Raw genomic sequence first — 26,552 nt, forward strand, 5'->3', positions numbered from 1 at the left:
ATTGCATCTGGATCTAAACCCATATTGATTAGTTGCATAAAAGGATATTGTATTTAAATAGCTAATTAAGTGTTTTTTTAATCAGAATTTCAATAACCTTTGAGATTGTGGATAGTATAGATATTGGTCTGTAATTTTTGATTTCATTTCTATTTCCTCCTTTAAATAGAGTTACAACTGAAGCAGTCTTTAGGTGTTCTATAAATTTACCGTGTTCAAAGGATTTATTAATGATATTTGTAAAGAATTGTAATTTATGCTTAATGATAATGTTTGGCTTTTTAACATTTATGTTGTCATATCCTACTTTTTTCCCTTTTTTTAATCTGATTACTACACTCTTCACTTCATCTTCGTTTACTGCATATAGATACATGGAATTCTTAATCCACAGAAGGTGGCAGACATACTTTGCACTTTCTGCAGGGTCAAAAACACAACTGCCATAGTTGGGAAAGTGGTTGTTCATTTTGTTAAGTATATCAGTGATGTCATTGCCTGCAGTGACATCACTGATATCTCTTAATGATAATTTTATTTTATCTTAATGATAAAAGTAAAAAATGGAGGTTACTTATTATCATATTGACCAACCTCCATTTTTTACTTTTATCATTACAACAGGAAAGAAATTTCGATAGCAGATAATGTTCTTTTGTTTGTTTTATTTTTTCCTTTAGATGTTTAACGAAATTTTTATAGTCATATTCAAAATTTAAATTGTACGGATTTTTTTTACGCTTATACTAGAGCTTCTCTTTTGTCTTTATCATATTTTTTAGTTCATCTGTTATCCAGTATGTGTGAACATCCTTTTTTGTAGTAACTGTTTTATGATATTGCGATTTACTGTCTGCATGTTTAGTCATTTTGATAAATTAATCATATAACTGATTTGTGTCTAATAAGTCAATTTGTGGCAGTTGATAATGTTTTATGTATCTTTCAAATTTATTATAATTGGTGCCAATTACAAATTGATTCTGACTACCTGTGCAACTCATGTTAACACTATCAGGTATAGATAGTTTCAAAAGTATCTAATGGTGATCTGTTATATTACTAATGTAGATTGCAGTGGATACCTCATAGGCCATTCTGTTTCTTACAAACATGTGATCAATGCAACTAGTCAAGTTGTAAACTTCTCTCGTATTGCCATCAATGTAAGCAAGAAACCCATGAGTAGATAATATATTTTTATATTCCTCAGTAATGCAGTAAATTCTTCTGCCCTCTTGTCACAGAGCCATTGAATGCTACTTCTGCGTATCCATTCTTCCACTTCTCTTATATATCAAATAGTACCATTACCACACCATAAAACAAACAAAAAAAAAACATTGATCTCCTATCATCATTCTTCTCTTCCAACTCATAAAATAGTTAAGGCCAATCATTTCAGTCTATATTAAAAACAGCTCGCTGTATGTTTCCTCGGATTTTTCACCAGAAAGACATCAAAATAATCTTTAATAGCTTAGATAGTAATAAATCATCTGGTTCTGATAACATCCCACTGTTTGTACTCCAGAATTAACACCCATTCTGTATCATTAACATTTTTCATATGTGCCTGGCCTCTAACCCTTCAGCTTGGAAACAAATTTATATTCATAATAATATAAATATATGAAGATAAGTTAATTATCAAACTATTGTTCCTTTTTCCTTACTTCATTTTTCTCAAATAAATAGAGAAAATTATCAACATTACCAATAATGGATTTCACAAACTCTTGATCTACATCAGATTTTCAATTAACACTGCCTGCCTTTGTAGACAAGCATGGAAATGTTCGGAAGAATTCATATGATTGCTCTTAACATTTCCAGGATGGTTGATTAGGTCTGGCATAGAAGCCTACTTGAAAATTAACATCTTATTGTATTCCTTCCATCCTGTACAATTGGATCACCACTTTTCTCTGAGGTCATCTGTGTGTCACAGGATGGTTTATTCTCTTCACATTTCTCTGTCAGTGCTGGAGTACCTCATGGCTTTATTCTTTTGCCCTTGTTCTTACTCCTGTTCATAAACAGTATACTCCATATCTTTTCTTCATTTGATACATGCTTTCTTTTTGTGCTCAAATATTCTAACCTTTTGAGATCTTTCATAACCAGCGCCTTAAACATTGTTTCACTATCCCAGAAGAGTTCAGTAAGTGATCCACATCTTCACTGAAGAATGGTAAAGAAATCAAAGTCCTGTATTATTTTATTATTTCTCATAAGGAAAAAACCTTCCTTTGCTTTCCCTTACCTTCAGTAATGCTCAGATGTCCAGTCAAGATCAGGTTTCTTTCCTTGAGGTAACTTACACGTCTAGCTTTTTGTCAAAAATACATCACATCTATAATTTCTCACTCTCCACAGACTACTTATTACATACTTAATACTATATGAATCCCAAATTTTCTCAACCTTAGATTACTATTCTTCATTTGGAGTGATGCAACAAAAAAGTAAGAGGATCCTCTTTTTTCCTTAACCAATTGTGTGCTCTTACACAGCACTGCTGAGCTATACCTTTTGCAGTGTTTTGTCTGTGAGGTGGAAAAAGCAATGTTAATAGAAATAAATGTACTATTTCTCTGATCAAACAATTATTAAATTTAGTTTTATGTTAACAGTAATTATAATTTTCTTTAAGGCCATGGTCACAGTCATGGTAGTCAAGGTCATGACAGTCAACAAACACTTGCCAATGTGGAAGTGATATGTGATGGTGTTGGGGAAAATAGTGCATCTGAGAAACCCCCTTCACCTCCTGATAAACAAAAAGCTAAAATAGGTAAGACTTATATTTTAATTTATTTCTCAGTGTCTCATTATTAAAACTATTCATAATTGAAATGCAAATACTGTTACATAAAATCTTTGCAATTTTATATAATAATATTGCATTATATTTTAGCTGAGGAGGTTGTGTACTACCTACTGATGGCCATTTTACTTGTAAACTATCCTGGGAATTTATATATTTTCTGATGTATGGTTATTCGTAAATTTTTCTTAGGGCTCCTTAGTGTTCTTAAACTTTATGCTCCTCTCCATTAAGTGTTCTTTTTACCTAAAGGGCATACAACCATTAAAAAAAATGGTGAACAAATTTCACCTGTAGATAAAACTGCAGCATTATTTCTTATTTCAGGCTTTGGACAGATTCACATTTTGTTCGTGAGAACAAATTTGTGATACCCTGTGTTAATAAGGAGACTCGGCCCAGAATACAAGAAATACATGCAGTCAGATGCTGAGTTAGTCACAAGGACATTTAGTGGTCGTTTTTGATTTTTATTGTGAGGAGAATACTTGGTGTTCCTTTAAAAAAAAAAAAAAAAATTATCAGCTTTGTTTTGTTCTTCCCGCACATGACACTACAAATGCTGTAAGAAATCAGGAGCTTGTAACAAGGATCTTTATTTGAATTTTATATATATCTGGAAAAGGTATATGACAAGGTAAAAGGAGAAAAGCTGCTAAAAAGGCTATGGTTAAATGGTATGTTTTATTGAGCAATATATGTAGTCTATATTTAAGTTGTAAGTCAGCAGCTAAAATTGAAGGAGGTACAGGAAGATGATTTGATCTTAAATCAGATGTGAGATAAGGATCACATTAAACCCTGACCACACCATGTGTAGAAAAGAACAATTTATGTGGTCAAGAAGTTCAAGAGAAAAGGAATCTGTTGACATTCTTTTTAAAGATTTGGAAGTTATAGTCTTGGAATATTTCATGGGAAAAAGTACCTGATTCACTGAGTTAGAAATTCAAATGCAAAACTTGAAACATGAGCTGTTGCTTGTTTTATTTTCGGTTTAACGGAAATGGGGCATGATGGATGTTACTTCTGCTGAACAGTGCTCACTGAAATGCTTCTTGAAGAAATAGTGAAGAAAGACTGAAGAGAGAGAGAGTATAAGAGCAGTATCTTCTGAAGATTGGCTAGCTACAAGATTTGGAAGAATTAAAGGTAAGTAGGTTGTCATCATCCTCATTGAAGAATCATATGGAGAGTCTCTTCTTGTAGAGTGTGGAAAATTTAGAGGTGTTTGGTGTATACCACTACCATTCCAGAAGTGAAAGAAGTAGTAGTAGGTAGGTGGATTTAGGATTTGGATAGTGTTAGTAACTGGAAAGATGAAAAGTAACATCTTGAGCAAAAGGATATGAAATTTTTTGAAAGCCATGAATGCTGTAGAAGTAATTTGTTTATGCCAGAAAAGACTAGGGATAAGAATCAGTTTGAGAAGAGAAATCTGGAATGTTTTCAGTGTTAAGCTGAGTATTATTAAAGGTAAGGGAAGAAGAATAAAGGTCTTTCTTTTATGACCAAAAAAAAAAAAAGTGTTCTGGAGGAATTAAAGGTAAGTAGGTTGTCATCACCCCATTGAAGAATCATATGGAAATAGTAGTTGACACTGATTGTAGAGCTTGAAACTTGAAATCTTTGAGCACTGCAAGGTTTGTCATTTGAGAGCAGTGAAAGCTCTGGTACAATGACAAAAACTGGCAGTCTTATTACAAAGGGTGGAAAGCAAACCATTAGATCATGACTTATTGAGATGCCCTCAATGCCAAACTAGCCTTGGAAATGTCAAGTTCAGCAACACAGGTCCAGAGGTGGGTGATATAAATAAGTCTGCTGTGGATCTTGATTAGTGGAATCCACATTGGTGATCTCTGATTAGTTGACACTTATCCATTACTTCAGCAGTAATGGATACCTACTGCTCTCACATTACTAATGTGAGAGCAGTAGATCAATTGTTTGATGGAAGACACATTTATCTTCTTTTTTGGAATTGACAGTATAGGAGGCAAGTTTTCTGCACTTAGCCTGTCGATGTCAGACTTACCCTGTTAATGATTGTTGAATGGCATCAGGAGATATCAAACCTGTGTTGTTTAATTATTTCTTTGTTCTGTTTCCATTCCATTAAACCTTAATTATTAATAAATAACAAAATTGGGTTTACCTTACATATATATTTTAATTAGTATAAATTTTTGCCCTAGTATCAAGGGTATCTTCAGTATCACTTTCAAATTAAACAAAAACAGAAACCAGTATATTCAACAGATGAACTGTGCACATACATGATGTAGAGATCCTTGGTTTAATTATATTAAGGTTTTAGTAAAATTAATTTTAAGATTAAAAAAATAATAAATAAATAAAATAAAAACAAATAAATTAATAATGTATATAAAATTAAACTTAAGTTAATTTTGGAATTTGTGAAGAACTGTTTCCCATAAGAGGGATAATTTAAGTCCATTGCATCAGGATAATTCTTATTTTCTGGCAGGAAGCATGCAGTGCAGTGTTCAAGTTAAACATGGAGTTGAATTTAGGTTAGTCATCTATGCATAAGTTGAACAAGAAGAATAATGTCAGGAGGTTGGGTTTACTGACATGTCAAGATCTCATAACTCTCTTTGTTTAAGTATTCCAAGAGATTATTATTTTTATGAAGAACCTTAATTTTCTTCCAGAGAACTTGGTGTCTGGTGGTAATAGTATACTCCACAAGCCAGATTGCTCTGGCTCATGGAACTTAACATAGCCTAAATGTTCATCACGATGCATGACTGCAGATCTACCGGTTTGACCAAAAATTTGATATACTCCAGGGTGGGCTAAAGACAGATGTTTATCTTTAGCTGAGCATAGAAAAGCAGATATCTTGTTAATAAGATGGGAAGATGCTTGTAGGCCAACAGATCCAAGTTGTTTGGCTATACCTTCTGAGATACCTTTAACATAGGGAATGGTGACACAACAGACCACCTCTGTATCACTATTTCGATGAGAGACAGATGACAAGGAAACTATAATTATTAATTATGTTGTCGGCATATGATTTGGTAAAACCATTGGTAAGGAAGGTGGATTTGATGTGATTTATTTTCTAGAAGAGCAGCAATTCAGTAGAGCAAAGCATGCTTGAATTGTCTTAATAGTATGACAATTATGCCCGCTGGATTGGCTAAGTGGTTAGCGTATCTACTCTCCAGCCAAAAGGCTGCCAGTTTGAATCCTGTGGTGGACATAGATGTTTGTGATTGTCTGTGGAAATACTAGTAGTGGCAGGAGGGGGCAGTAAATTTGATTGGTGTAAATGATGGATGTGGTCTGCTGTAGTTGGTGGATTGAGTGGTAGAGATGGAAAGTTGTAGAGTAGGTGTCCTCCCTCCGATGAATCTTTGGACTCCTTGGTGATGTCAAGTAATAATAATAATGATGGCATGAAAGAGGATGAATGTAAAATCCAGTTTGTGTTTTCTTTCTGAATACTGAGAAGTGAAGGCTACCATCTTGTTGACGAAGTATAAAATCTAATTATGAGATCATTTGAGATAGTTAAGGGACTTGAGAAAAAACTGCAGCTTCATTCATTATGCTATTTTTTGTTTTTTAGTATGGCCTAGTGTGTGTGTGTGTGTGTGTGTGTGTGTGTGTGTGTGTTGGAAAACAATGGCTTGGATGTTGGGAAGGAATTATGAACAAAGTATTCTGTCACTATTTTAATTTGTAGCAGCAGAATGATGAGTAATAAAAGAGGGGTGAAATGAACAATAATATGGTTTTATTGCTTGCACCCTCCCTTGCTGTTTTATCAGATTTGAAGTGAAACTGTTATCCACATGACCACATTTCAAGCAATTGCTTATTGTTTATTGATTTTTATTGTTGAAGATTTTCCTCCTTCAACCAAGGCTCGATATATCTTCAGAAGTGCTAAGTAATACTTGGACAAAGTGTGTTGTGAGTTAACCCCAGTATTTATATATTTTTCAGAAATCACGAGACTAAAAGATAAAAGCAAGAGCCACCAGTTGAGTTGAAATGCTAACACATACGTGCGATCACTTATTAGTCACTTCGTTGCTCTGCAAATGACCTCAGATGTCGAGGCACCCTAAAACCTAATCCTAATTAGTCACTTTGTTTGGCTGCCCTGCCTACCATGTGCTCAACCATCCCCTCCACTCCCTGTGTATAATCTTTAAAAATTTTATAAATGAAACTCTGATAGTTTTATTTTTATTTTCAATTTTACTTCAGAGCCACATGTGGCTCGCGAGCCGCAGTTTGCCGACCGTTGATCTAGACGATGTCTTTGAAATTTTCTTCCTTCTTCCTTCATGAAAAGCAGTTCCTTTAAACAGAATTTGCTTAGTGCATCCTTTTATCTTGTTGAGTGTTTCAAACTGTGATGAGTCTAGTACACTGTGTCCAAAACCCTAAGGATGAATGCTATTTCTGAAGATTATAAATGCAAATCCAGATGAATCAGCTTGTGACAATTTCTATAACTGACAATTTTGAGTAGAAAGCAGGTACATGTGTTTTAGTTTTCAAATCGTGTGCAAAGGGGATCACACATGATTTGAAAACTAAAACACGTGTACCTGCTTTCTACTCAAAATTGTCAGTTATAGAAATTGCCACAAGCTGATTCATCTGGATTTGCATTTTTAATCTTCAGAAATAGCATTCATCCTTAGGGTTTTGGACACAGTGTACTAGACTCATCACAGTTTGAAATGTGTGTGTGCCTAAAGGGCACAAAGTGTCAATCAGGACAGGAGAGGGTCCATATACTATTGAGGTGCACTCAGTTTAGGTTTCTTTGAAATATGATACTGTCCCAGTACTTGTTTCAGCATGATGTATGTTATATTTTAGAATTGAAGGAATAGATTTTTTTGGAATTTGGTATGGTCAAGTATTTCAACATCATATCTGAGTACTTTATAATAATTTCTCATATTAATAACATAGAAATTTTGAATTTTTAAACACGATAAATTATTCTTAACAGGAATTTTCTTTTAAGTTTCCAGTAGTCAGCTAAATATGCATGGAGTTTTCCTTCATGTGCTTGCAGATGCCCTAGGATCAGTTATTGTTATTATTAGTGCTCTAATTATATGGCTAACGAAATGGGAATATCGTTTCTATGTTGATCCTGCACTGAGGTGAGTCTTCTCTTTAAGATTAACTGGAGTTACTTTTGAGTTTTTATGTTTATTATATTATTACGACTATGAGCCTGATCTGGTAAATGGATTTAACATATTTAAGCTTAATGCACGTTAATTTATTAAATAATCCTTTCATTTAACTACTTTGGCATTATGCCAGAAATGCTTTCTGATTCACTCTCTGTTGCAATCGTTATATCGCAGAACATGTTTGTTTGTTCCAAGGCTACAGCTATCTTTTTAACCAAGCCTATAATCATGATTTTTTGCGTATTTTGTTTGTTGAAAGGAAATAGCTCAGTGTGCAGTCATTTTCTACAGCCTTTAATTGAAGTTCTTTATAATCTATGTGAGTAAAGTTAATATCATAATATAATAAATTTAGTTTAATCCTTTATCCAAGTGTGAGCAAACAAGGTTTGCGCCTGAAAGTATCTTCAGGACTGGGTTAAGGTGGTACACACCAGGGCAACTCGTTGCAAAGGTGGAGCAAGCTACCAACTTTTGCAACGAGTTGCCCTGGTGTGTACCACCTTAACCCAGTCCTGAAGATACTTTCAGGCGCAAACTTTGTTTGCTCACACTTGGATAAAGGATTAAACTAAATTTATTATACTCTAACCAAGTGGAAAATAAACTTTCAACATCTTTCTCTAAATCCAGAGTAATTTATTAAAAAAGGGTGGCACACCAATTGGCAATTCCTATAGGTGGAGATGACCTGCAAATGCTTCTGCCTGATATCTCGACTTGGGCCTGGCTCCCACTGAAGAGACCTCAATAAAGGTCGAAACCGGTCTGGGTAGTGGCCCTTCCCTTAATGCATAACAATAGACATATCCGCAAGGAGATGTGTTTTGCATTATAGGAGATACTAGGATAGGAGTGTTGGTAGCTTGCTCCACCTTTGCAACGAGTTGCCCTGGTGTGTACCACCTTAACCCAGTCCTGAAGATACTTTCAGGCGCAAACTTGTTTGCTCACACTTGGATAAAGGATTAAACTAAATTTATTATACTCTAACCAAGTGGAAAATAAACTTTCAAAAAAAAAAAAAAAATAAAGTTAATATCACCAGAAGAAATTATTTTATTTAGTAGTATTAAATAAGTTTTTATTTAAACGCAAATAAATTAATACTTACATTATTGGTAATACTAGCTACAGTATAATATTTATCTAACTAGATGACAGATGTTAAACTGCAAACTAGATGACAGATGTTCAACCTTTTTTACAACTACCTTCAATTATACCAATTTAAAATAATGCTAAATTTATTCTTGTGTTTTCAGACATTGTAAATGAATCAGTAAAAAATGCATTGAAGTGTGAGTGAATCTGATATACTTCACAGTAGTAGTTCATTTTACCAGTTGACTTGTTTAATGAAAAGTGAGTCAGTTTCAGTTCTGTTTATTATCCCATTCATGGAGGAGCAGTGAGTGATTGACACTTGACAGAAAAGAGAATTAACAGTCTGACAGTACAGAGAGTAGATGTTGTTACTAAATATAATTGTTGCACTGAGAAGTAGATCAGACAATATGACTGAGAAAGTTTCAACTAGGAATGTTAAATTTTTTGAAACAAAGTGAATATTTTCAGGAGGAATCCAATCAAAGAGAGTATTATCTTCACATCTCACAGGAAGTTCTGTGTGGAATAATAACTATAAGATCCATTAGAATAAGATAAAAGAACATATTCATCATAAAGAGGTTTAATTAAATATATAAATTATACACAGATTTTAGGTTTGTCTCATGTGTTAACGAACAAATAATGAAAAATGCAAAAACATCAATGTAAGTTCATAGAGATAGACACCATATCCATTAGCCATCAGCTGGCACAAGATCCTTTACAGAATTACAATAAATCATTGCTATTAAGAACTCACATAACCTGTGTGACTGAAGTACATAGTGTTTAATTTGCATCTTGAAGGTTTCAAGCTACAGCTCTTTTTGCCATTTCTGCCTGCTATAGTTGGTGGATAATAATCTTAAAAGATGGAATTAGTGTTCTTTTCTTTGCGTCTAGAACAGAACACCAACTTGAATGCTGCCTGTATTAATCATATTATGTGGTTGAATGGTAATTAAGCAAGCAACTCTCTCATTTGGTAATGAGGAAAGCAGTGAGCAATAAATGACAATATGTACGAAACTCAAAAGTTTCGTACATATTAACAAAACATTCAAAACAAAAAAAAAAGTTTGTTTTGCAAAACAAACTATTTTTTTTCCATTCTGTTGGAACAATTCTAGTTGCTTCTGTTACGTTCGGCATCACACATGTTGTATTCTAAGTCTGCAGCAGTTAGATTTTTAATGAAAGCAGACCAAACTTTGTGTAGGATTAAGTCCTGATTTTTGTTATATTGTGTGGCATCTTCAAGGCTCCTTGAACCTTCTTGTAAAACAGTTTTTTTTTTCTCCAAACTACTTTATGGCCTGTGGAAGTTGTATGAGATGTCAAACCTGATTTATGCTTCTTCTTTTTCAAAATCTCTTCTTATGCATTCAGATATGCAGATCTTCCCCTGACCTTCTTTGTCTGACCTACATAGCAAATGCCACAAAAGAAATGAATCTCAGAAATGCCTGTTTTTTTATGGGGTGATGTGGAAGTATATGTAAGAATCTGAAGATTTTATGCAATAATAAAAAAGCCACTTTAATGTTGTACTCACAGAGCTACTTTGTCTGTAACATTCTTGACATAAGGTAGCATAATTGCATCTTCAAATCTTGTTTGAGTAAAGGATCTGTTGGAGGTGTATTAAGAATTTTGTTGATCATCTTGGGTTCATAACCATTGGGGACGAGATTATGCTTCAGGTAGTGCGGTTCTTCATTCCTGTTAATTGATGTACTTGACATATTGTATACTCTATCTTGTAATGTTTGAATCATGCCTATCTTTTGTAATGGATGATAGTGTGAAGCAGCATGTAAAAATTTTCCAGTTGCGGTAGATTTTCTGTGCAACAAAAAGGATAATCTTTTTTCTTCATTTATATCGACAAGGATATCAAGAAATGGTAATTTTTTGTGATCTTCCAATTCAAGACTGAAGTTTATATTATGATGTGAGCTGTTCAGATAGTTTTTGAAAAAAATTAAGTCATCCGTTGTTCCTGACCAAATAATGAAAATATCATCAATGTAATTCATAGTTAAGAATTTATGGAGATACAACACACTTGTTAAAATAATTACTTTACTTAATATTAAGAAAGTAACAATCAACAATTCGACCTTTGGATTGAAGTCATCATCAGGAAAATACATATGTATAAGATACAAGCTACATTCCACTGCACTTTACAAAGGTAAAATTAATCTAACTGCTTATTAATCTTTTAACTAGCCTGACCTCTTGTAGAAAAAACTAAATTAATAATATTAAATTTTAAAAAATAATAATAATAGATTTTTAAAAAAAATAAAAACCAATAAATTAAAATTAAATTAAAAACAGAACTACATTAAACATTTCTAAAGTTCTCTCATATTGAGATTTTCTTCTGGGCTGTCCCAGTTGCTATAAGGTTGCAGATGGATCCTCCACATTCTTGAAATGATTAATCCATCATTTTTGTTCAGGTTTGAATAGTGTTTTAGCATTTCACAGGCTTCTCTCAAACCAGGTTTAGGTGCGGTGTTGGGACTTGGTGCCTTTGCAGTCAATTCTATGGTATGTTTGGAGAGTGTGTGTGTGTGGTCTGATAGGCCTGTTTTACCATAATTGAGGTATTTAATGTTTGTTCATCTTTTCTGATTAGGATCATGCATTCTGTTTACCCTGTGTAGGGTAGGTTGCATGTACATTGGATTTTGTATACCCTGAGTGGGCCAGGTATGGAAGTGGATCTTTTGGAAAAAATGAGGAAATTTCTTAATTTTGTCAGGGGGTTTGAAGGTAGTCTTGATGTTGTATTTATGTAGTGTTCTGTCAATGTTTTCTGAAATGCCTCTAACATAGGGTATGGCTATGGCATTCTTGTAATCTTTTTTGTTTTTAGTAGTATTTTTAATAGAGGATTTTGTGAACTGTTTTTTTATTTAGCCATTTTTTACAAACATTTGTAAAAAATGGCTACAATAAAAAAAAAAACAGTTCTTAACAGCATTAGTGAAACCTGGCTATCAGAATCGGATGTAGTAACTTGAATTGAACTTAAAAGTATATAATATTTTTAGGAAGGATAAAAGAGGAAAGAGGAGTAATACTAATGATATCAGATGATTTGTGTCCAGTTAGGGTAGAAACTTATGAAGGCAATTAATAATAATAATAATAATAATAATAATAATAATGTCTCGCATAGCAATGAGTTTGAGCTATCTGGTGTGAAGTTGAAGCTAACAGGATAAAATATATGGTGGGGTACTGCTACAGATCTGGCAGTCCAGCTGATGGTGATGATGCAATGCATAAACAAATTATACTGATGATTACTAAATGAGTAATTATGGGTGACTTTATTCAGACATGTGAAGTTTGAAAAGGTGCTTAAATGAGATAGTATCTGAATGTGTCCCTATAGTTCAAGAACAAAGGGTGGGACTGAAATGGATGTGTAGCCTTAAGCAAGAGAATCATAAAGAGATGACAATATGGAAGAAAATTGTGAGAATAAGAGTGAGAGGAGTTATGAAATATATAAAACACAGGCCAGAAAACTTAATTATATGTACAGAACGCTAAATTGGAGTATGAAAAGAAATTGGTTGGGCAGGCATTATGCTGCAAGTAAAAGACGAAAAAAAAAAAAAACTTCTGATGATACTCTTGTGTTAGAAGCGGATGTGATTGTTCAATAATGAGTGCTAATTTCACTGTGATCTATCAACCAGGTATATGTAGCATTACACAATGCTATCACTACACTGGAGGAAGAGATAGAGGTGCATAAAAATGATTCAACAGTTGTTGCATAACCCGGATGAAATATCTGCACATGTGCTAAAGGAATGTTCAGCTGAAATGGCTTGGCCCTTGACATGTTTGTATAACTCGAGTCTCAACTCAGGAGAGATCTCACAGCTCACAGGAATGGAAAGAGTGTATGAAAGTTCTGTTATACAAGGGTGGTGCAAAAACCAATGTGTCTAAATACTGACCTTGTGGTAAGAACTCACATACAGAAAATAAAGTATGGGTTTGCTGTAGGAAAGTCATGTTTGCTCATTTTTTATTATAATGTTACTGCTGAGTTGGATAAAAAGAGAATGGATACACTTTGATACTTGGACTTTGTTAAGGCATTTGATAGGATACCACATGGAAGGCTATTGAATATGGGAATAAACTGGAGAATATGGAATTGGAATATAAAGTATTGACTTCGGTAAGTGGGTGGCTGGTGGATAGGTACCAGAAAGTGGTGTATGGTAGGTGTGAATCCACCAGATATAAGGTGACCAGTGGTATTTCCCAGGATCAGTCCATGGACCATTGTTGTTTGATCTATACATTAATGGTGTTGGGAAGGAAACTGACAGGAGATGTCCAGTTGTTTGCTGATGATGTAAAGATAACAGGGCAATCAAGGATGCTACTCATATATGGCACTTACAAAATGATTTTGAATAATCTGGAAGAGTGGACAAATGATAATGGCTATCAATTCAGTTTAGTAAGTGTAAAGTTATTGTATTATATATTATATTGGTGGGATCATGTTACAAGAAATTAATGAGGCTAAGGATGTTGGAGTTATGGTGGATAGGAAACTGAAGTTCAAAGGCCATAATTGCAAAAATCGCAAATACGACTCAGAGGATAATCATTTTATGTATGTTCAATCTAGAATGTAGATTATGAGTTCAGATTGAGAGTATGTGGACTGCAGACAGTGATGTGAAGTCATACCACCTTTGCCACGAGTTGCCCCAGTCCTGAAGATGCTTCAGGTGCAAACTTTGTTTGCTTACACTTGGATAAAGGATTAAACCAAGTATATAATTCCTTCGTATCTTTAATTTATAATATGTTATGTTGAAACATAAGATAAAATGACTTCGTCATCCTTATATGTCAACGTAAGAATAAGGAAGTCTGAGGCAAAATGACATCTGAACTACTCTGAACAGATTTGGTCTCTTGGGTTCAGAGGGAATAAAGAAGCTGTGGAAAGGAAGAGGATGATATGATAGAGGACTATAACCTTCTGAAAGGGTGTTATAAGTTATCAACTGATGAAATTTTTCATTATATGGAAGGTGGGGAGAGGACAAGGAAGCATCTGTGGAAGTAACTTTTTGTGTGGTTAAGAAAGGGATGAGGGCTAGATTTTTCTTTCACAGAGCACTGAGTGAGTGGAACAGTCTGTTGAAGTAATGAGTTGCATTCAGTGTGAATGAGTTTAAGACAAGGTGTCACATCTTGTGTGGGCGAGCTACAGTCTCTCTCAATGAGTCCTTGACTCCCTGGAGGTCTCTAATAATAATAATAATAATAATAAATACATTAACAGAAACTGCTAATTTAAAACAAATTATTTATGTTTACATTTATATAATTAAATAAAAATGCTGTAGAACATCTGTATACACTTACTGGTGATCTATACTTCCATATTTCTGATATCATTTCTTTTTATTTCTTTTTTATTTTATTTTATTTTTTAACCTTGAGTATCGATATGTACTTCTCATTACACTCCTCTTGAATAATGTCTACCATTGCTCCATCACTGCATGTTTGTTTACCAATCTTTCAAAGTACTATTAAAGATATTTTAGATATCCAAAATATTTTGGAGTAATTATTATTAACGATAATAATCTAGACCTCTAAAATATTTAGCTTTAATTTTGGGGTACCTTTGTTATCTCTGATTCTTTTAACCCTACTCCTTCTTCCATTTCTGAGCTTTTTTCAATAGCATGAATTTCCAGACATTTTACCACCTTAATGATGATATTTACCTTGTATATTCTTACATGTCTTTTCACAACCTTTTTTTAGGTAGTTCCCTGCTTTTAAGAATTAATTGGTTCCTGGCAACTGTTTGTAAATTGGGAATTTGTAAGAGCAAGAGTTTATTTGCCTTAGAAATAATGCTGTAAGCTAGTTATGTTCCTAAGAAGGAATATATAAAATATAAAATGAGTATTAAATGATAAGAAAAGACTTGACTGGCCAAAGATTTACATATATAAAAATATAAGAAAAATTTTAAATTTAAAAAAATTCTTTGAAAAAATAATTAGCTCATTTCTATATCACCAGGTGAATTGGCAGCTGTTGAGGTAGGAGGAGATATATTAGGAAGCTTAGGTGCATCTTTTTTTTTTCCAGAAAAGACCTTGAGTGTCATCTGCTTCATTGACCTTCACTTCTTTTCGTTTAAAATAGCTCGATAGCAAGCAGAAGCATTACTCATTTCGTGGGAAAATTTACTAAATTGTCCAAAGTCTGAATCTTGTGATTCAAAGATTGCTTGAACCTTTTTGAGAAGTTTAAATGCTTTCTAGGCTTTTTGAAGTGAAAAACCAAGTTGGATCTTCATGTTCATTATCTTTTTTGTCTTTTTTTTTCCTTCATTTCTTTCTTGTTTCTCTAATTCAAGATTATTGGGTGAGAGTTCCATGATGTAAGATTGAAGCAGCTCATTAACATCACCTTCCAAAACTTCCATTTGCAACTGCAGTTTCACCTTGTACTTTAATGTTATGTCAACCAGTTCACTTTTTATAGTGAACTGGTTGTAAATTATAAATCATCCACTACTTGCAGAAAAGTCTCTTTGCATTCATCCCATTTTTGGTCTTTCAGCATTTTAAAAATGGCTAATGCTTTTGTACAAATTGTTGTGTAGGTAATAGGCATGTTAATTTGCTGAATTTGGTCGCTTATCCAAGCAGTTAACAGATTTTCCATATGAGGAATTATACTCCTGTTTCTTTATTATGCAACCATGTAGACTGCATCGATTGTGCATTTTTTACTTCTTTCAAATATTTTTCTTTAGCCTTTAAAGTGGTGCAAACTGTAGAGGTGGCAAGAGAAAATTTCTCAGAAAGAGCTTTAACAGTGCTACCTGCTTGATGGCTGGTAATAATTTTATATTTTTACTCTAAAGTAATTGATTTTATTTCTTTGTTTTGCTCATTTTCTGTTTTGCACTGTTGATTCTTTTTGATATTGTTGGAAAAGTGAAAGGGTTATAGTTAAAAATAAAAAATCAGGTGTAAGTGAAGAAAACTACAAATAACACTCTTGTAGCCAAGGCTCATTCTAACTGATCATTATGTTATTACATACTACATGATTACCTGTACATGTCCCTAATTGCCTTTCCTGCACACAGTTTAAAATAAAAATTCCAATCCCAAAAATTTGTAAAGCGAGAATTCTTAAGTGAGAGCTACCTGTACTCATATACACAATTTAGCTTTTTTTCATTTTCTTTGTATTCTGTGAGGGCATCTGTTGGCTTATTTGTTATACTTTCTTCTTTTCTAAGACTGTCTTTTTAACTCCTTGTATCTGCCATGAGGTTTGAATTTTCTCGTCTTGCAAACTTTACCTATTTCAGATCCTCTGTATATTCTTATATTCTGAATCAATATGAAAGCTTCTCTATGACAGTAACATAATGTTTTTTTCTTATTTTTTGTGTGTTCCTTCTATGTCAATTTATTGCACACCTTAACTTTTAATGGGATTAAATAACAACAAATAACATATTTATAAACCAGCTGATGTTTTGTCATATTTTAAACTAGCATCTGTAAGTGCACAGACCACTTTTCACAATACATAGGCAGTGACAAGTTTTGTTGGCAAATTTAAATTGTAACAAATAAAAGAATTGAAGTCTAACTCTCAATCTAGAAGTTTTTAAAGTTGTTGGTTTGAAGTTGATATTATTATTATTAGCATCTTTGGAATCAGAGACTCATCGCAGGAGGTACACACTATCACACACAAAACTCATCTAACCATGCCTTAAACTCATTCAATATCTGCATTCAGAACACACTCAGGCAATGCATTCCATTCAACAACTACTCTCCATGAAGAAACTGCTCTTCACTCCTTTCTCACACTCTTCTTATACAGTATCCAGGGATGGCCTCTTGCTCTGTCCTTCCCCTTTTGTGTTCTATGAAAAAGTTCTTGCATGTTAACAAGGTAATAGCCCCTGGCCAACTTATATATCTCAATCATATCCTCCCCTCCTCCTGTTCACGAGACTTTGCAAGTTACTTTCTTTCAGTCTGTGTTTATACTCCACATTCCAAAGACCAGTTACTACCTTTGTGAATCTTCATTTAAAAACCGCCTGACCATATTTGTGTGCAATAATCCATATGAACCTGATCAAACTCTTATACAGTGAAATCATAACTTCTTTATTTCTGAACATTAAGGTCCTCAGCATCATTGCCATTATCTTGGAAGATTTTTTTCCACTTGGTTAGACTATAATAAATTTAGTTTAATCCTTTATCCAAGTGTAAGCAAACAAAGTTTGTGTCTGAAGTATCTTCAGGATGAGGCAATTCATGGTAAAGGTGGACTAAGCTCTCATCACTTATCTTAGCATCTCCCATAATGCAAAGCACATCTCCTTGTGGACATGTATAATGCTGTGCATTATGGGAGATATTAAGACAAGTGATGAGAACTTAGTCTACCTTTACCACGAGTTGCCTCAGTCCTGAAGATACTTCAGAAGCAAGCTTTGTTTGCTTACACTTGGATAAAGGATTAAACTAAATTTATTATTATCTGATGTGATGCCTAGGTTCTTGTTCACCACCACTTACAGATCTCTCATTGCCTTTACTTCCTTCAAAGTTTCCCCACCAAATGTAATTTCAAAACCTTACATTTGCTTCATTAAATAGCATTTCTACTTACTCCCTGCTTTTTCTTCGTCTGCAAGCAGTTGCATATAACCAATTAACCCCATTCCAATATCATTTAATATGTAACTAGAACATTAATGATTCCAGTACAAACCCCCTGTGGCATTCCTCTTTTCTGATACTGCATCCTCATATACAACTTTCTGATATCTATCTGACAACCAGTCACTGATCCATTTTATCCAGTTCTATAGTTATATATATAACTATATAGTCTGTTATCTAGTTCCATCCATTGCAGTTTATTTAACAGCTTTTCGTGTGGCAGAATCTTTGTGTGCACCTTAAAATGACTGTCTCTAAAATTTTAGGCACATTAATGTAGCTGTATTTGCAGAGGTTAGGAGTGTTTCATTGCTGTTACTACCTCTAAAAATAATCTCTTCAACTTGTAACAACTTCTGTGTAATGTATTAGTTTTTCTTCCATCTAATCTATGTTGAGTGGATGTCCAAAGCATGGTCTGCAAATTCTGACTTGTATTTACGAAGCACCTTGTTTTTATTAAGTTTCAAAAAAAAAAATCTTCAGTTGTAGAAAACGATATAAGTAGTCACTGTATTTCACTCTTATAGTACATATACAACTGGACTCTGATATTAATAGATTTAATTGGTAATTAGCTTAAGGAATTAACAACACATATAACGGATATTAATTAAAGCAAACTTTAATGAATACCTTCAATATTTCGGCAACGTCACGTTGCCATCTGCAGAAACATACAAATATGGTATGTGCACGTAGGCACTAACAAAAGAAAATGAGGAAGAAAGCAAGAAACTAATATTGTTCCTAAAGTCCTAATGGTGCCCCCTAGCGGGCTAATTGGGTTGTCTTGGCCGTTGGGCTGAAGTTCTCATAATGTAGGCTTCCCAAATTTGGAGTAGTTGTATGCACACAAGTTTGTTGAGGTTTGGAAAGTTTTTTAGAGCTGCTGATGACTCCATGAATAATCTTTCGTACTTGAACTTGCTGCGGTGTATTATTTTAATTTTCTTCCAACGAATTCTATGGCAGGTATCTAAGGCATGGTCTGTCAGCCCAGAGTGGCTGTACTGGTGAAACTGGATGTAATCTTTGTGTTCTGAAATCCTGATATTCGCTGTCCTGCCTGTTTGGCCAAAGTAGAACAATTTACAGCTGCAACGGACCTGATATACACCAGGTAGGTCTAGGGGGAGTGGTTGGTCTTTGGTAGAGCGGATAAGGGAAGCCAACTTTTTATATGGTCTATAACAAGAAGTCAGGTCATATTTTTTGAGGATATTGGTTATTTTCTCAGAGGTGCCCCAGATGCAGGGGATGGTGATAGATTTAGTGTAATCTTTATTGTGGAGGGGGGGTTGTGGTTTACTGGTTTTAGCGTTTTTTTGATTTTTTGGGGGTTGTAGCCATTGGCTAAGAAAGTGTTGAGGATGTGGTTTAGTTCAGTGGTTAGGGCATCGTGATCTGAGCAGAATAATTTTGCCCTGTTAAATAGTGTTTTTATAACCCCATATTGTTGTGAGGGCGTGGGTTGGTGGGGGGAAGAATGAAGATGGCAACGTGACGTTGCCAAATTATCGAAGGTATTCATTAAAGTTTGCTTTAATTAATATCCGTTATATGCGTTGTTAATTCCTTAAGCTAATTACCAGTTATGTATGACCAATGTATAAGCCTTGCTACATTAATAGATTTAATAAAAAATTAAAATAAAAAAAGTACGGCTTGTAATGATTGCTTTCTCTCTCTCTCTTGCTCTCTAATGGCTGTTGTAGATCATGTAGCATGTTTTAGATGATTTTAATAGCAAAATCATTCTAGTTTACATATATACCTAATTCTCCATTTACACGGTAGATTGGTTCCAGAAAAAATTATGTAAATGAAAATTTTGTAAAAAAGATACAATGCATATCAAAAATAGAAGAACGGTTCCAGATGTGAAAACCATACGTTATTTTGAAACAAAACATGCATATATATATATATATATATATATATATATATATGCATCTCTCAAGGAAAAATAGTGTGCCACTAATAAAACAGAAATTTGAAAAGGTTTAAATACACCCATGCATATGGTTATTAATTAAATTTTATTCGCTGTCACTTTCTGACAGTAGTCGCATTCTTTTTTGTGAAACTGGAATTAAAAATCACTTCCATCATTTAAAACACTTGGGCACTTTGGTCATCCTATTCTTACTGCAATGGCAAAACCTTTTCTTAAGTAAAAGGAACTAAATCCAGTAATTCTGAAGGTTGATTTTTTTTTTTTTTACCATGAACTGAACTCTGTAATTAATCATTGAAATCCTGTTTTGAGTAGATCTTTTGTATAATTCTTCGTATCACACCATACATGACTTCAGTTCACGTTTAAACTGTTCAGCTCGTTCAGTTTTTGGATCATGTATAAGAAAATGCTTTGCAATTTTACTAGCTATTTGAAGCCCTTCTTTAATTAATTCTACAGTGAGTGGAAAATTTTCATCATCATCATCATGTTTTTCTTTTTCATCGAGATTCTCAAGGATAGCTTCTATTGTTTCGTCATCACTGACAGCCTTGTCAACCATCGATTCTTCAATATCTGCAGGCGAAAAATGATCAAATCTTTCTCTGCCAACAGAATGTGCTATTCTGATGATATTGGGATTTTCAGTTGTATTCAAAGATGCAGGGTTTTTCTTCTTCACACATTCTGACCAAGTAGCTTTTAGCTTTCCAGCATTCATTTAAAGTTGATGGTTTCAATTCTGATAATGCCAACTTAGTAAGTTTGATGCAATCCAAAAATAGAAAATTTCTTCTTCACATCAATAAGTAAATTATTCTTATGTCAGTAAATTATTCTTATCTAGTTTATTCAAAATGTATTAGAATGTTCTTTTTATGTAGTAAGTTTTGAAGAAAGCGATCACACTCTGGTCTAGTTGATTGCTTTTTTAAACTAGTGGTTGTATTAGGTGGCAGAAAACAAAATTCCACATTCGTGTGTTCTAAAACAAGATGGACAGGCACATTTTCTGTAATCAATAAAACTTTAAAATTTTTTTCCATCAAATAGCATTTAACTTTTGCAACAAAACATTGATGGAACCATTTATTAACAATTTCTTTTATAACCCAACCTTTTTTTTATTTGCCTTCCAGTATGCTGGTAACATGTTAAAATCCACACCTTTCATACCCGCTGTCTTAGAGATTGATTAATGAGTAATGGTTTTAATACTCATATATGATCTCCTGAAGCATTGCTACAGAATAATAGTCACACAATCTGCATTCTGTTGCGTAAGTAATCCCTGGTATTTAAAATATCGAGAGGGTTCCCCAAAATTCAAGTTTAAGAAATATGTACTGTACTAGAAATGATAATTATAAATATAATTTTAACAGAATTGAATTCAAACAGAAATTTTAAAAAGAAGTCCATTTGAACCATGTTAAATCAAAATATACAGTGTAAAAATATAATTGCTTTTGTTTTCTAAACCATGTTATTTCAAAATTGTGTAAAAAAATATATATATATAAAAATAAGCTGTATAAAAAGAGAATTGGGTGTATATTTTATTTGATGCAAAAACCAGTTGATTTCAGTAGTGTATATTTCAAAATGCAAATCCAGTTTTTCTTTTTGGTTTTCTATGCCATTAAAAACACTAGCTTTTCATGAAAATTTCATGAAAAAAAAAGATGCATTCCATTTTGTTGGGTTTGTGAAACAGAGCCACCCAATACAGATGCACAATATTTGTATATATACAGTCAGTGTTGGACATATTAGATTAACATGGCTTTCTCTCCCAGCTTAGAGTTCAGCCTACTTGGGTGGAATGAAAAACTTTCTTCAAGATGGCTGCTATTTTGGATCATTTTTAGAAAAAAAAAATGAATATAATAAAGGACTTCTCATTATGATATCCTTGTACTCCTCTGATAGTTCTATATTGTTAAATTAACATTACCAGACTTCTTGTCTACAATTTTCTCCCAAATGCTAGGGAACTGGCAATGCCTTTAACTAAATTGTTTAATTTAAGTCTCAGCTCTGGTCGAGTTCCAAGGAAGTGGAAAGAGGGCAAAATTATTCCTTTGAATAAGGGAGGTTCTAAGACTACAGTAGCAAATTATAGACCAATCAGTATCTCAGGCATGGTGATAAAAGTACTAGAAAAATTGGTAAAATAGAGAATTCAAGAATGGTAGATAAAACTATGATACTGTATAAGAGTCAACATGGTTTTGTGAACAGTCAGTCATGCCTCAGTAATTTACTAACTTTTTATAATAGAGTAACAGCTGAGTTGAATAAAGGAAATGGCTACACGATGATTTTGCGAAGGTATTTGACAGAATACCACATGAAACTCTGTTACACAAATTAGAAAAATGGGAATGGATATCACCAGCAAAGGTTGGTTGATTGGTAGAGCCTCTGTTACTATTGACTCACGAAAAAAGTTAAGCAAGTTTGAGCGTGGTTAGTAGTTGGAAGAGGATCAGTCATTCGATGCTGTTGGCACACTCTCCCTCAGTGAGTCTTTGGCCTCCCTGGAGGTGTCACATAATAATAATATGACACTGGTTAAGTGAATAAGAGGGTGGCTGCTGGACAGATATCCAAAATTAAAGATGCCAAGAAATTCTATACGTGGTTTAATCCTTTATCCAAGTGTAAGCAAACAAAGTTTGCCTTTAATTTATAGTATAACCAGTGGAAAAAAGTTCCAAGAACTATCTCTAATCCAGAGTATTTTAATAATGTGTGACACCTTTGGGCACTTGTGTATGAAAATATGACCTCTCCATTACTTCAACCTTAGTATCACCTCTGGGTCTGGCTCTCACTAATGAGACATCAATTAAGGTCAAAACCAGTGGATAGTGATCCTTCCCATAATGCATAGCATTATACATGTCCATAAGGATATGTACTTTGCATTATGGGATACTAAGGCAAGCATTGGTCGTATAAAGCATTAACAATGGTAGATTGCATGAAGTCATTAGCTTCTATATACGAGTTGCCCAAGTCCTGAAAATACTTCAGGTGCAAACTTTGTTTGCTTACACTTGGAAATGCATGCGAATTTCATCAGGAACAAAAGCAGTCTTTGACATATCCTCTATGATGTACTGTCACTTATTTTTAATTTCTTAACTGTGGAAGGGGAAAAGAGACAAGTAATTCTTTGATCCAAGACAATTTTTGTACCGCTTCTTAGATGAACAGAACATCTATGAAAGTTAGATCGAACCTAGTGAAATAATGCAAGAGGCAGGGATAAATCATCTGGCACTGTACAACACCTTGAGGCAGGATATGAGAATTTTGTCACATGCTTCTTGTTTATGTGTCTGTTGTATATTGTTAGCTTAGTACTATAATGAAAATGTCCCTGTATAGTGACTCTGGACCATATCACTAAAAAAATATGAATGCTTTTTTATATATATGTCCATGCTGTTTGTCTTATAACACATACCCAAGTTTATGCCACTTTGAGCCTCCAGAAAGGAAGCTTGGTTGGTTGGTGATATCACATTAGGAATTAGAAGTCATCTATTATTTAAACAGTTGTTGAGAGGATATATTAAATGTTCAAAGTTTGGTCAGTATTAACATTTTGACTTATAAATTTTACTCATGAATCCATTCAGTAAGTGTAATATAATCTTTGCTATAGAATGTCCACCATTATCATGGATGCATTACATGAAATCACTCCACTTTAAATTCCATTATTTAATTTAAATCATTACAAAGACTGTATTTTTTTTTTTTTTTTTCAGCATTCTTATGGTATGCCTTATTATATGGTCCACTTGGACTTTATGTAAGTATCTGTTGAACTAACTAATATAATTTCATCTTAATTTTATTTATGTGAAACAAAAAAAAAATGATACAACAATTGATTTATGTATGTGGCCAAAAACTTTAAAGATTTATGGAGTGTTAGATTAAATGATAAAAAAGAATGTATTATAGTGTGTGAGAAGTGTGATGAAAGGTTAGGGTGTTCCAAAAATGAGAATGATGTTACCAGGAATAATCAGAAAATGGATGGAAATATTTGTGACGGTAATAATAGAAGTAACATGGAAGAGCTTAGGCCAGTGTTAATGAAAATGTATAACAGAGGAAATTGAATGTTTAAAGAAGAGGGATAACTGACATAAATGACAAGTAAGTTAATAGGAAGATGCAAGTATCTAAAGATGATAGAATTGCTTTATATAGTGATTCAATCATTAAAAGTATAGTAAAAAATAAGGTGCAGTATCTCAGGCATAGTGATAAAAGTACTAGAAAAATGGATAAAAAATGAGAATACAAGAATGAGTAGATAAAAATATGATACTGTAAGAGGGTGAATGGCTTTGTGAAGGGTCGGTCATGCCTTAGTAATTTATTAACTTTGTATAATAGAGTAACAGCTAAGTTAGATAAAGGAAATGTCTACACGATGATTTTGCTGGATTTTGCAAAGGCATTTCACAGAATATAACATAGAACTCTGTTACACAAATTAGAATAAATAGGGATGGATATGACACTGGTTAAGTGGATAAGAGGGTAGCTTCTAGACAGATATCAAATGGTATATGGAGGGACAGAATCTAGTGGTGTGTCACAAGGTTCAGTGCTGGGACCATTGCAGTTTTATTTGTACATAAATGGTATAGGAAATAAGTTAACAAAGTTAGGAAATAACAGTTGTTTGCTGATGATGTGAAATTAGGTGGAGTTATAGTTAATCAAGGTGATGTGGAGAGTTTGCAGGATGATTTTTGCAGTATGGTCAAAAGATAATGGATGTCAGTTTAATGTCGAGAAATGCAAAAGTTTTGTATTTTGGGATAAATAGATTACAAGCCATGTATCACATTGATGGCATTGTACTCCAGGTAATAGATGAAGCTAGAGATTTAGGGGTGTGGTGGTAGACAGAGAATGAGTTAAAGTTTAGAGGGCATGTTGCTGAGGTAGTCCATTAACAAATAGAGATAAGTTGTTATTCCTCTTTATAATGCCTTGATATGCCCACATCTGGATTATTGTGCTCAAGTCTGATCCTCTAGGTTTCCTGGGGATTAGGGAAGCAGTGGAGAGGATTCAAAGGCAAGTGACCAAGATGGTGAGTGGCCTGTAGAATGTTCCCTATGAGGATGGATTGTATGTGTGTGGATTGCAGAAGTTGGTTGAGAGGAGAAAAAGAGGGGATATGATAAAAACATTAGAGTTTCTTAAAGGATTTTATAGTACAGATACAGGGGAAATGTTTCAGCACTTAACTAGAGGGACCAGAACAAGGGGTCATACCTGGAAGTTGAATAAAGGTGATGTTAGTAAAGGTGTGAGGACTAGATTTTTTTCTTGGAGAGTGGTGAATGAGTGAACTAGGCTGCCAGAGTCAGTTCTGAGTACTTTGTCTGTTAATGGATTCAAGGAGAGGTATGATAGATTGAGTCTCCCACAATGAGTCTTCGGACTCCATGGAGGTGCCCATATTATAATACTACTACTAATAATATTAATAATAAACATGGTTTCCAGGTGGTACAATAAACTAATATCAGATCTTTTGCATAGAAGGAAAGAACGGGCATCAGAATTAGTGGTAGTAGTGGACACAAATGAATTGGATAGTGAGACAGAATGTGGAAAGACATTTGAAGAAGTTGTTGCAAGAGGTGAAGGATAATAATGTCATTGGGAAAGTGGTTAGTTTGTTGCCCAGATATGACAGTGGTGAACCGAGAAAGAGTGCAATGATACTGAATGGCAAGATGGCTGAATTGTGTCAGGATAGTGTTCAATTTGTGAATGTATGGGTTGAATTTGAAGGGAAGTTAGAATGATTCAAAGCTGATGGAATGCATTCAAATGAGTTTGTTGTTGGTCACTTTTACAATTGTTGTTTACTAAGAGTACACAGGGTTCATACGAAATTATTACTGCTAAGAGTTGGAAGTTGAGAAGCAGGTTGTGGAAGGACAGGAAGAGGATGGATACAAAGGTGAGGAAGTGGTTATGGCATGGCGGAGTGATGCAGTGCAAAAAGTGGGGATGATAGGAATTTGAATGAAAATCAGAGTCAGGATCAGGGAAACAGGGATGGTCAGAATGAAGAGTATACTATAGCAGAGAGAGTATAGAGTGATTCTGTTGATGAGATGGCCTCAAGAAGTGGAGAATCATTATATATACTAATGTACAGAGTATCAGAAATAAAGGGACTGAGTTTGTAGCACTGATCGAATCAGTATGTCCAAAAATAAGTGGCATAAGTGAAACTTAGTTGACTGAGGATGATATACTGTCAGGACTTGAAATGGGGGATAAGAATTTTCTGAAAGGATAGGAGGGTGAGGAGAGGAGGGGAAGGGAAGTATTGTTAACGATAACAGAGAAATTGTGTCCTTCAAGAGTAGAAGTGGAAATAGTAGTACCTGTGAAGATTTTGAAACTATTTGGTATGAAGTTGAGATCAATAGAATAGTATATGTAATAGGATGTTATAGGCCAGGGAATGTGACAAGCACTAATTGTGAAATGTTTCAACAAATTAGTTGGGCAAGTTAAAGGAAGATGATCCTAATGGGAGATTTTAATTATAGGAATGTGGATTGGAAAGAAGAGCTAAG

General features: G+C 33.9%; 1 protein-coding gene across 4 annotated transcripts in view; it reads left to right on the plus strand.

The window, feature by feature from the left end:
• The window catches only part of LOC150092746 (proton-coupled zinc antiporter SLC30A1-like), a 296,774-nt gene that overhangs the window by 221,828 nt on the left and 48,394 nt on the right, over positions 1 to 26,552 (plus strand). For all 4 annotated transcript variants that reach the window (XM_090414536.1, XM_090414534.1, XM_090414535.1 and 1 more), the window contains exons 4-6: positions 2,657 to 2,797; positions 7,857 to 7,998; positions 23,694 to 23,737. In XM_090414536.1, coding sequence (XP_090270662.1) covers positions 2,657 to 2,797; positions 7,857 to 7,998; positions 23,694 to 23,737 — 327 coding nt within the window. The remainder of the gene's footprint in view (positions 1 to 2,656; positions 2,798 to 7,856; positions 7,999 to 23,693; positions 23,738 to 26,552) is intronic.

The sequence above is a fragment of the Typopeltis vanoorti genome, chromosome 25 (assembly GCF_054136105.1).
Source record: "Typopeltis vanoorti isolate ZY-2024b chromosome 25, IOZ_Tvanoo_1.0, whole genome shotgun sequence".
NCBI lineage: Eukaryota > Metazoa > Arthropoda > Arachnida > Uropygi > Thelyphonidae > Typopeltis > Typopeltis vanoorti.